The sequence below is a fragment of the Adelges cooleyi genome, unplaced genomic scaffold, assembly GCF_023614345.1.
Source record: "Adelges cooleyi isolate 19-005CV unplaced genomic scaffold, UGA_ACOO_1.1 ACOO_flye_CR_arks_rails_tigmint_CR_PRNA_376, whole genome shotgun sequence".
In the NCBI taxonomy this organism is placed as follows: Eukaryota; Metazoa; Arthropoda; class Insecta; order Hemiptera; family Adelgidae; genus Adelges; species Adelges cooleyi.
The window spans coordinates 8,057,503-8,069,495 of record NW_026096053.1 but is presented as its reverse complement, the minus strand read 5'-3'; the positions used below and the strand labels follow the sequence as shown (position 1 = coordinate 8,069,495).

General features: G+C 32.5%; 1 protein-coding gene across 1 annotated transcript in view; it reads right to left on the bottom strand.

The window, feature by feature from the left end:
• Positions 1-852: 852 nt before the first annotated feature.
• LOC126841062 (gamma-1-syntrophin) overlaps positions 853-11,993 on the bottom strand; it is a 32,549-nt gene continuing 21,408 nt past the window's right edge. The window contains exons 2-11 of the mRNA XM_050577306.1: positions 8,511-8,598; positions 8,247-8,423; positions 7,258-7,414; positions 6,289-6,417; positions 4,635-4,703; positions 4,368-4,552; positions 3,985-4,143; positions 2,118-2,342; positions 1,833-2,036; positions 853-1,377 (exon numbers count right to left, since the gene is read on the bottom strand). Of these exons, the coding sequence (XP_050433263.1) occupies positions 1,264-1,377; positions 1,833-2,036; positions 2,118-2,342; positions 3,985-4,143; positions 4,368-4,552; positions 4,635-4,703; positions 6,289-6,417; positions 7,258-7,414; positions 8,247-8,423; positions 8,511-8,576 (1,485 nt within the window). The 5' untranslated portion in view covers positions 8,577-8,598 and the 3' untranslated portion in view covers positions 853-1,263. The remainder of the gene's footprint in view (positions 1,378-1,832; positions 2,037-2,117; positions 2,343-3,984; positions 4,144-4,367; positions 4,553-4,634; positions 4,704-6,288; positions 6,418-7,257; positions 7,415-8,246; positions 8,424-8,510; positions 8,599-11,993) is intronic.

Below are 11,993 nucleotides of genomic sequence, written 5' to 3'. Positions count from 1 at the left end.
AGAAATCGTATGTGATTATATATTATAACTTGAATAAAAATTATATACCTAATATTCAGCAACAAATTAGCGATTAATCACAATTAAAAGGTAATTGTTATTTATTAGTAGGTACCTATGTAAAATGTAGTACGTGCGTCTAAATGTATACAATTAATCAATAGTAATAGATAATACCTCATATATTTAAGAAGGTCCGGTATTATTACGGTAATGCATTTTAACTATTATTTATATGCGTACAACAAAACTATTTTCGCAATAAAACAATAACTACCGCAAAAGTTAAACAATTCTTGCTGTTTTCAGTTTTACAACGAGGCCATATTTTTTTTTTGTATAGAGTGGGTTGGATTTATGTTAACAACCATATTATAACAGAAAACTGATGTTATTGCTACAAAAAAAAATATATACATATATATATATTTCATAATCTTTTTTTTGTTTCTTACAGCCCCGTTCCGCAACATTAATTTGAACTCTGAGTAAATTTTTAAGAGAAAAAAGTTCGCCAAACATAAAAACGATTAATAATCTACCCTGTGTTTAGTTTTATAATATAATAATTGTTGGCATCTAGTGATGGGAAGTATTCGAATATTCGAATAGTTTGAATTCGAATAATCCTTATTGAGATTCGAATCCTTCGAATATTTAAATAGTAATAATAATTAATTTACAAATAGTTTTTTTCCAACTATTCGAATATTCGAATCTTTAAAAATTAGGTATTCGAATCCTTCAAAGATTCGAGTCCAAATTACAACACTATTGGCATCCGAAGATTTACAGACAAAATTAAACGAACTGTAGGTACTGTTTTAAGTACAAAAGAAAAGAAATACCCAATTCGCGCCTATAAAGTCTTTGTTTTTTATTAAACTAAACGTTAAAGATAAATACAATTTAATAAAAAAAAAAACTTACACGAGGGTAAAGGACAAAGGGCGGTAAGTATACAAAATCGTGAAGGCACACGAGTATCAAATATTATATGAAAAATCATCGTTTTGCAAATTTAATTTCCCAGGTCCAATTTTAAGAAAAACATTCTTCGCCATAATTATTAATATTTGAAACACCCGTATAATACATACCTGCATACGCATACGGTATGTGATTATGACATTTTGTCGATCAAGCGTTTATTAATTTTTTATTACACAATTTATATATTAGGTATATTATGGACTATGATGATACGTAAAAGTTTTGCTAATAAAATATAAGAACATCATAATATTGTATTGCAAGTTGCAATTATTGCTGAATGCTATCCGTGTTCAAGTACGAAGGGTCCACTGAAACCACTTTTGCTGTCAAAAAAGCGTGCACGCAAAACAGTAAGCTCTGCAGATCTTGACAAACCAGTTCCTGAAAAAATTTTACATTTTCAATTCGTATTTATTGGAAATTCCATAAGCGGGCATTAGTGCAAACAGGCGTGGAGACTGGAGAGCCGCTGGGCCTGATTTAGTCAGTTTGAACCACCATAAGGCAAAATATCATTGGGGGTTCCACTAGGAAATTCAGGTATATACATCAAATACCAAATATTAAATATAATGTCAGTAGCAGTATTGGGGCGGAGGCGCAGAGGTTTTATCATAGGTCAACTCGTACAGAAGAGTACAAGGGAGGAAGCCCTTCGTTACTACTAATTTTCGATTTGGGGAATTTCAAATTTAACACAGACTAGTCCCTCCTCGTTACTTTTTCCGATTAAAATACTGATCATAAGCTATAATAATTGTCTTTCTATCGGCTCTTGCCATGGATCGATTGAATTAATAGACATCAGAGATATCGAGTAGATTCTACGTGTTTACCTTGGTCTCAATACAACCGGCGTTGTTGAAATGAAGTTTCAACCGGGAAATATGATCGTCCGACGAGCCCCGGAGCTCTGAAAATTTGTAAGTCCAAATGTTTGAGTTGGTCCAGTTGTCGTACAGGGTGAACCCGTTATCCCAGTCCAGTATTAGATTGGACGGCTGCTGGTTGTTTCCGTGCAAAACGTAAAACGTTCTACTCTGCGGAGTCGACAATGACAAAGAACATTAATATACATAGATGTATGTCTTTTTGACTTAACAGAATGATCTGGCCCTTACTTTAATGTTCATCATGGACGTACAAATCGACCGGTGCCAAGCGCATTGCACGTCCAGCAGACCTTGTTTGGTTTCCATCGAAAAGTACCGGGAAACTCCGCTACACGTCTGTAGCAGGAAGCAATTTTGCCTCTGGTCTACGTTTTCGGTGTCCTTCACAACTCTTAACATTGACTCGTACAGCTTATACACGACTTCACAGTCCAACCACTCAGATATGGACATCTAAAAACAGATTTGAAAAAAAATTTATAACCATTTTGTCAACCAAAATCATTAATATAATCATATTTTTTCTCCGTTATAGTTCTAATGTTTTACGTCTGACCATAACCACGAGGGGAACTCTAACTTATCATTTTGGATATAGTCTCTAATCTCTGATGTTCTACACTCAAGTATAGCCACTAGTCCGGCTTTAATTATAATTGATATAATATAATATATAGGGTGATTCATGAAGGATAAGACACTCAGTTTCTCTAAAAATAATTGCAATTTTATAATTTTTCTTTTTGGTTGGTTGATTTTTTTTTTAGTTTTATTTTATGTTATTTTAAAATAATAGAAAATAATCAAATTTTTAACTTCTTTATTTTTTTCCCAATGCGCTATCAACTTTTGAAACTTAAATTGGAAAGTATATATTTAATTAACTTTTTAAATTAAGAATAATTTCAAACTCTCATAGCAACGTACCGAAAATCCGTGACATTTTATCTGATATTTAGTTTAATGAAACGTACTAGACGCCTGGTATTAAATAAAATAAAATAAGAATTATTATTATAATAATGCTTATAGTAATTTTAAGAACCAGAAAAAACTTGAACACAGAACAATCTAATATGTTATTGCACGGACAGTTTGGCGAAACCCTTAAAGAACCATAATATTATAGTGTAAGTAGTTTTTCATAATAAAAACGGCTTTGACTCTGATAAGTTCAATACAAATTAATACAATGACTATGTACTACAAATCAATTATAAATTACTCTGATAATAAGTTAACATGATCAAAGTCGATTTATATATTTACTTGTGTCAAGTATTGCCTAGATTTTGCTTCTTAATAAATGACAGTGTGATTGAACCATTAATATATTTGTTTAAATTTAATACATAGTTCAAGAGCTAACGTGCATGGGACATAGGTACTTAAAAAGTTTGGCCAATATTATTGCTAGAATGCTTTTGTCTCGCGAAAAAAGAAAACCCAGTTGGAATCACAGTTTTCGTGTAGCAAATAGTGACAGTAATTAAGATTTAGTTTCTTTATACGATGCGCACGTGTAAATGTTCTAATTTTATTGTAGTAGAACCTTATAATGCATGAAGTTATTACTTTTTGGTCAGAAAACTTTATTGTGGAATCACGAACTTCCATACACACAAACACCAGCGCAAAAGTTTTCTAATTAAACTACATGAAGACACCAAATCCCGGCACGCGAACAGTAAATTATTTTGGGAAAATTCAAAATATAATAAATTCTGTGTCTTGAGTTTAAAAAACCAATTTTACACCCACGACTGCATTAGCCATAGTGGAGATTACATTAAACAAAATAGCCCAATATGTTCTCTTTTGTTTACCTAAGGAAATGCCTAAACCGCTTTAAATTTTCAAGAAAATGGTATATTTTCTAATATACGGATAATAGAATAGGTCTCATATTGTCTGCCAACGCTTTTCATTAGAAAAAGTTCAACATTAAAATACCCGATAGCCTTTTTGAAGAGCTTAATTATATATTCAGGTCAACAGTATTGTATGTAAGGGTATTAAGTGAGAATTGGCCTAAGATAAATTAAGTAATATCTTATTAGCGCCTAGCGGTTTGATAAACTATGTATGTACTCACTGGAGGTGTATCGAACAGCAGAACGTCTCGCCCTCTGATTATCATAAACCTGGCACAGTAACTTTGCCACGGATGGTTATTGTTCAACACGCCTTCGTTTACCCAACCCATGTATTCGATTTTTTCGTTGATGCCAAAATTTAAATTGTACAGCTTGATCTAAAAAAAAAAAATGAAAACAACAATATTATAATTATAGGTAGTAGGTACCTAGTAGTCATTTTTTAATGGGGCCCTAGAAGTTCGGGCAATTGTATTTTTTTACTGAGTAGGCTGAAAATTAACTAGAGTCTAGATGAGAAAATACTAAACAATTTATCTTGCATGCTTAAGCATATTTCAGGTCCTATTTATAACGAACAACTCCAGCACACAAAACGAACTTGTATTTCCGCTAAGTTAGCAATGTTTTCCGTAATGCATTTGATCCATTCGGACAAACTGTTGACGTTGTCACAGTGAATAATACTGGAATTAGTGCCGTTCATCCCGTGCACTTCGAACCCGTTTCTCCGCAGCTTGTCGGTGCCTTGCACGTACCTGGTCACGTAACCCATCAATAAGGGAACTGGAAAAAAATGCAATGATCATACTTTGAATTCCTGCAATAATCTAGCGGACCATATAGGTAAAAAATTTCTTTAACTCACTAGAGATAAAATCCACCCAAACGTCGTCTTCCTCCTCTTCGCTCTCTCCATTATTGTTATTGTTATTTCCTGGAAATTGAATTCCGAATGGAAATAATATTTTAAATAATTCTAGATTTTTATCAGTTAAAACAACTGATTTTCATTGGCCAGTACAAATTACTGAATGCTATTGAAATACCGTAGGCAATTAAGTTAATTATGGCAAAATGACAGAAAGGTAACACGTGTTCAGTGTTTACTAGTGTTGTTTTTAATTTAAAAAACCATTACGGAGTATCCAATTGTTTTGATATGCGAAATGATAAAAATTAATATTTTTATGCTTTTTACATAATATAATCGAATAATTCAACTTTATTGAAATATTTTTTATTACCTTTAATAAACACTTATTTAAATTAAAAACAATATATATTTATAAAATGGTAATATTATCAACATGTTTATCACTAGACGTTAAAGATTATAATAGTATATTATAAGTTATAACCCATAGACTTTACTTTTGAATTACGTTATTTAATTAATATTTAACGAAACAAAAATATAAGTAATTCACGGTGTCAAGTATAGCAGCTTAACATATAAATTCAAAACATCTTCCCCGAGTCTGGAATCTCTATTTTCTATTAGTGGGGCCCATGGGGTGCACATTTACCTACCTAATTTATTCACAGTCGAGTAAGGACAAACCCAAAGGCCAAAGCTATAACTAGATTGAACACAAATCTCCTTATACCTCTAATGGCTAAATAACGTCCAGTTACAATTTATATTAAAATACTCTGTAATTGTAAGTCAAGGCAATTAAAGCCAGTGTATTCGTGTTACTCGATATACGTTTTATTAATGAAACAATTACAATATCAATTAAAACTAGATTAACTTCGTTATGCGTTTTGATAAGTAACAACAACAATTAATAATTATTTAATTTGGTTAGATACACGTCACGAACCATTCGATAAACCGACATTAACAATATTAGCATTAATCATTTGTAAACCGTCAATTAAAATGAGATTATTATAAGATATTCATAAACTGTAAACATAATTAATTTTGTGCCACACCAAGTAATCTCTTACCTGACAGTAGATTCTTTGATAATAACACAGACAATATCAACTAACGAATTATTAACCCTAATTGAAACATCTTACCCATAAGGCTCAATATTCTATTAACTTATCAGTATAATCGAATTACACTATTTTAATTTAGTAGGGGTACTATACATGTACGTATACGATATCCATTTCTGTATTTAGGTAATCCGAATTATTGATAAGTATTCTTTAATCATAAAGCATGAAGTCTTTAGTATTTATTTTTTCCCTCATTAACAAAATATAACATAGTGAAACACTTAACAATAAAAAAATTTTTTTTAGTGCAGTACTTTTTATAAGCACTACACATACTAACTATTTATAGACGGTATATAATTAGCAGTAAATTATAATCATAATTACAATAAGTATACTCAATAATCGCAGTCGTTTAACGCTCAAAGTTCATAAACGATTTTAATTAATTAATTATTATGCTTATCGTTTTTTAATTTATTAATATATGTGTTTATTTGAACTTAGACGTGTATGATTTCAACCAAAGTATAAAAGTAAAATTTATAAAAATGAAAAAATACCTCTGGGCCCGAGCAAGAACGGTGCTGCTGCTTTGTAATGCTTAACTAATAGCGTCACGTTGTGTCCGGAACTTCGTAGCATTTGCAAAGCATCGTCGTGGCATACGTTTGTAATCAAATGGTCGTTAACTGAAAATGTATAAATGCGAAATATTTGGTTAAGCGTGTAGTTCTAATAAAAAATAGTACGTATAGCCTTTGGTCGTAAACGACGCGACTGTAACGAGAAATGCTCAACGAGATTAGGATATTACTACTTCGGTCAATCTTGTGTTTGTTCTAATCCGATTTCTATTGCCTTTTTTTTAGTTTTTCACTTCCCTCTTTCTTGTTTCGATTTATCGAAGTCTGCGAAATTCGACTTAAAATAAATGGAAGTTGGAACGCACTAGATAATTAGGAACCTCGCATTAGCTGTAGCACCCTCTAGGAGGGTCTTTGACTTGATTTTTCAACTCATCTTATCTTACTTATGAGTATAATATACGAGGCGCAACAGCCGACTAACCCTCAAAAACAAAAAATGGAATTTTATCACTATAATGTTATTTTATTTACACTGTACTAAGTGTAATTAACATTTTTCAAAGTGCCGTCATCTAGTGGAAAATAAAAAAAACACAAATAAACCAGGGTTGCATTAAATTATTTTTAATTTTCGAATTATTTTCATACGAATAGTATTATTCGAATAATTCGAAAAATAGAAAAATTCGATTCGAGGTCTCAGCTCTAGTACCTACTATTACCAGCAAACATTTTTTAATTTTTGTGGCTTAGTCCGTTATTGCATTGAACACTGAAGGTAAATAATTATTATTTAGGTAACTCCAAAACTTTTATACACTCATTCCTAACTGGTTCTGTGCTAACTACATTAATTATGGAATAATCGTATTAAGTGCCTAATAAATAAATAAAAAATTGTAAAAGCGCATAAATAACGTTGGTGAATTGACAATTCGGTACCTTTGATTATTGCGTCGCCCACGAATAATCTTTTGGTATTGTGAGCCGCTCCTCCTTCGGGTATTTTAGAAATAAGTATCGGCAAGTTGTTCTCTCGTCCGCCTTTTACGCTTATGCCGAGGCTGCCGTTTTTTCTCGTCACCGTCACATACCTCAGCTGCATCAAATTATAATATATTATTAACCGTGTAACAAACCGGATAAGTATTAGTGACGTTAAGTTACATAGAGTTGGATCTAAACCAACTAGCGGACTTTTGAGTATGCAATAATTATATTGGTTGTTTGCGTGTCGATTTAATTATTTACTAAAAGCAGTTAGTAATATTAAACATCTCTCTCTCTCTCTTACGTTTAACGTCCGTTTATCCCGCCAATCGGGTCTTAGATGGTTTAGATTTGGCATTTTTGGGCTTATAGCTGGCTGCCGACCTAACGCTACCAAAAAAATGGGCCCCAGAGAGAGGTGCAGGTGGTAATTTTTTCCCCCAGATAGTTGCCCCACCCGGAGGAACAAACGGCGTTGATACAATGCCGCCTTATCTCTCTCCGCCACGCGCCTGCAATGTTCAACATCTTTATGCATAATATTATTATTATTTTTAAAACGTAATTGAAATATTTGAAAAAAAAATCAAATAAATGTTTTCAACTTTAGCGAATAATATTTTATGGCGTAAGAATAATGAGAAATAAATTACTGTCGGGCTGAGATGGATGGACACGAAATGTATAACGGCTGAGAAATAATGATTGAAAGGAAAGTTGAGCTGACAAGACGTCGGGTCGACCGGAGTCCGGAAGGACTTTATCGCGAAAAAAGAATAACAAACGTTAAGTGAGATTGATGAGATCAAAAATCTATTCCGAATTCGCGGCACGCAATGCGCATATTAACTTTTAAAGTTTCTGAAACTCTATAAAGTCGTTTAGCCACGTCTTATCTATTATTATTATGATTAATTTAGGGTAATTTTTTTTTAACTTACATAGTAGTTCGGGCTGGGCTGAAAGTTATCTAAGGTGTCTTCGGCCGACGACGACGATGACGGATGATTGTCCACATCCTCTTTCTTCTGAAGCTTCAGGCATTCCAACGTCAACACCAACCGCACCGCTATCGATCCTCTGTTAGAATCGTTTATCCGAACTAATCCCGTCTTTGCCTTTTTTTTTGTTTTTTTAAAACATTATATCAGTTTTAGAATTTAATTTTGAAAATGTATAATTACGCCTTACGCTGTTATTATTACCTTTACGCCGTTCACGAATCTTTCTTTGATGTCCGACTCTTCATTACTGTTCAAGTTGAGACGCATAATTTTTACGATTTGGTCACAACTGAAAATAAAACAAAAATAATAATAATAATACCACGCGAATAATAAAAATAAATATATATATATATATTATACATCCTACAAACAAGACTGGATTAAGGGGGAGGGGGCACATCACCGGGGAACACAGATATTAGAAGCCAATATATTGTGTACCATGCCTATTGGGTCGTCAGCTTTATATTATATACAAAAGTCAATATACAAACGGATGGACGTCATTGAACGAATGTGATATTATTAATATCTCATTCATTGTCATTAGAATATATCCAACTATACTAGTAGCTAATTGTACTGCTGAAAGAACGTTTTCTAAATCGGTCAGAGATAAAAAAGAGAACGATATTCGCTTTTACAAGATAATTTATCATGTTTTATGTTTTTTTAAACTGAAAATTATGTTTTAACTTCTACAAAATATGACTTTTGAACAAACATTAAAATGTCGACAAACAAATTTTACAAAAATTCAAAAAAAATACTTTCATTGTATAGAAACTTAATTTACTTTAATTTTAATATTACAATTATTTTTTATAAAATAAAGATGTTTTTATATTTATTTTTTATGTAGTTATAGCTACTATGTAGAGAAGTAATATAATAAAAATCAGAAATAAGTTAATATAATATAGTATTACTATTTATTATCATAAAAATTCAATACTTCAAAAAAATAGACTTAAATTATGATGTTTTTTATTTGAAGGGAGGGGATAACTAAGTATTGGCTCCCGGCCTCTCAAGCACTGCCTTGCCTATAAACCGATTTAAGTCGAACCTTACGTTTATAAATATATACAACACAAAATGTATAACTCTTAACTATACTCATTAAAATTAATATCCTAATATGTAATTCGAATCTATTTTTATTTTTTTTACATAAGTCATGACGACCATACTTAGTGTGTTTGGCGCTGCGAATATATTATAATATCGTTGACATGCGGGTCTAAGTGCAAAGACTGTATTTTAATGCGTTTTTTGACGTTACAGGAAGGATGTCGGCGTTCACATGTCCCTTTTTTTAAATTGACAAACAACTCATATATTTTCGAGACATCTTCTAATGCTATGCATAATAACGTACAAGGGAAATGCACGCAAATGAAATTAAAAGCCCATGTCGTACGACGCCGTATCAAAGTGAACCGTACTATGAGACTTCTTTGAACAAGCCATTTAGTTTTCAAGTTAGAAAAAAAACAATTAAGCGGCTTTTTGCGGCGTTTGTCCGAAGAAATTACTTTTTTCAATTAAACAAAACCGGACGCCGGTCGGTCGTCGAAAAAGTCTGTTAAAATTGTATTGTTATGCAGATCTACAAAGGAAACACAGGCAAGTAGTATTTAAATGGTTAGCGAACCTTTTAGTCGAGCAGAGTTTAATTTTAAACCTGTTCGTGTACAAATTGAGTATACATTTTTAAAAAATGTTAACGTTCGACTTATTAATTTTCACCAATCAGCCCGTTTGATGGATTTGTAGTTTTAATATTGCGGTCATAAACCAGATTAATATCGCAACTGGACGTGTACTAAATGTACGGAGATAATTTTTACTCGAATACTCGCGCCTAGTGAAACAAACATAATAACGAGTTGATTAAAATCTACAAAACGATATTGCGCTAATCGATTGGGAAGGGGGCGGAAATTAAGAAAATATTTCCCACGCGAAACGTTGTTTTATTATTATTACCGTGTACTCGTATAATCGGTATTGTAAAATATAACTTTAATACTCTTCAACCCCTTTGTATTGTAATGTTTAATTAATAACGCGTGGGCGGCCTGTTAGGAAATCGTGGAAAGGGCTGTAGCGCGTCTGGTGGTGTTTGCGGATTCGTTGTTTGGCACTCGCCGATTTACAGTGCTTAGATACATTGCCGCTATATTATACCGTCCTCTCCTCTACACCCTATAGTCAGTACTCAGTCGTCGTCACTCTGTATAATGTTATAATAGTTTTGCACGATGAGGGTCGGCCGCGTGTGACCGTCGGAACACAATGAAGGGTGAAAGCCGCCCGGGGAACGTATCACTCCCCCACGGCCCGTTCGCTCGGGAAATCGGCCACCGTCCGTGGGAAACGGTGCTCGGGGCTAGTCTCACACAAACCCTGTATAGACTATCTGAGGAGGGGGGGGGAAGAGAAAAAATAGGGGGGTATTCACCACCGACCTGGAGCCCCACGAACGCGTGCCCGGCACACGCCACCTTACAGCAAGCAGGGGACACCTGATGTATATCATTATGATTGTGTGCCAATAAAGTACAGGTTAAGGTGATTGAAAGCGGTTTGTTTTTTGGACGTTTAACATCAAAAAGCCTGACTACCTACTTAGAATGGTCCGATTGCAATTCTTTAGAGATACACGAGTTTCTTGGCAACTTTATTATAGATTAGGTTGTAAACGGAATTTTTCCTTTTTTATGTAAAAAAAATCGCAAGTTTTCAAGATACACAGTACAATGTAATGGCGCATGTTGTTGTACAGTTTTTAATTTTTATAAGTATAATTTAGTTATCTAAATAAATGTTACATAAATTAATGACGTTACAGATTTCCTCTGAATGTAGTCTATACTTATTACTCTATATTACGCATGACTTCCCCTTCCCCTCCCAGAAAATAAAATAATTACCATTATAATGATTGATCGCCGTCGGACAAAAGTAGAAAATCTAATTTCTCCTTTATGTTTCATAATGTTAGCCACAATTTAATTGAGAATGCATGTTTTAAATTAATATATTCATTTCCACATTATATCCAATCGGCGACCGTATAATACCTAACAACCATAAATTGACTAGAGTAAATTCCTTTTTAAAACTTAACCATGACTTGATGCCATACGCCTATAAAGTATATTCTTATTGGATATAAATAATATAATTATTGTTTATTATTTTCTAACTATGAAGTAAACTTTAAGTTTACTCAACTCAACCTATTTGTATGTTACCGCTAAATCTTATACCTAATACAAATTATACATTAGGATTATAATAAAACACTTCAATACATTTATTTTTAATATCTGCCTCCTCGACTTATCCCGGACAATAATTACCCCGACAAACAAAATTATTCATTTATCATTAAAATGTAAAAGATACATAAATATAATTATCCAAAACTGAATATTGGCCAATCAACATTTTCAGTAAATTGTTCTTTATTTTAACCGTTACCGTTTAAGTTTCAAAATTTAATAGAGCTCTGGAAAATACTAAAAAAAAGTAAATATTTAGTCATTTTATAATATTGTAACAAAATAAAAATAAATAAATGTTTTCAAAAAGAATAACTACAAAATTGATATTATTTTATGAAAAAGTGAGTGACATATTTAATGAATAAACGGGTCACCGATAACAATA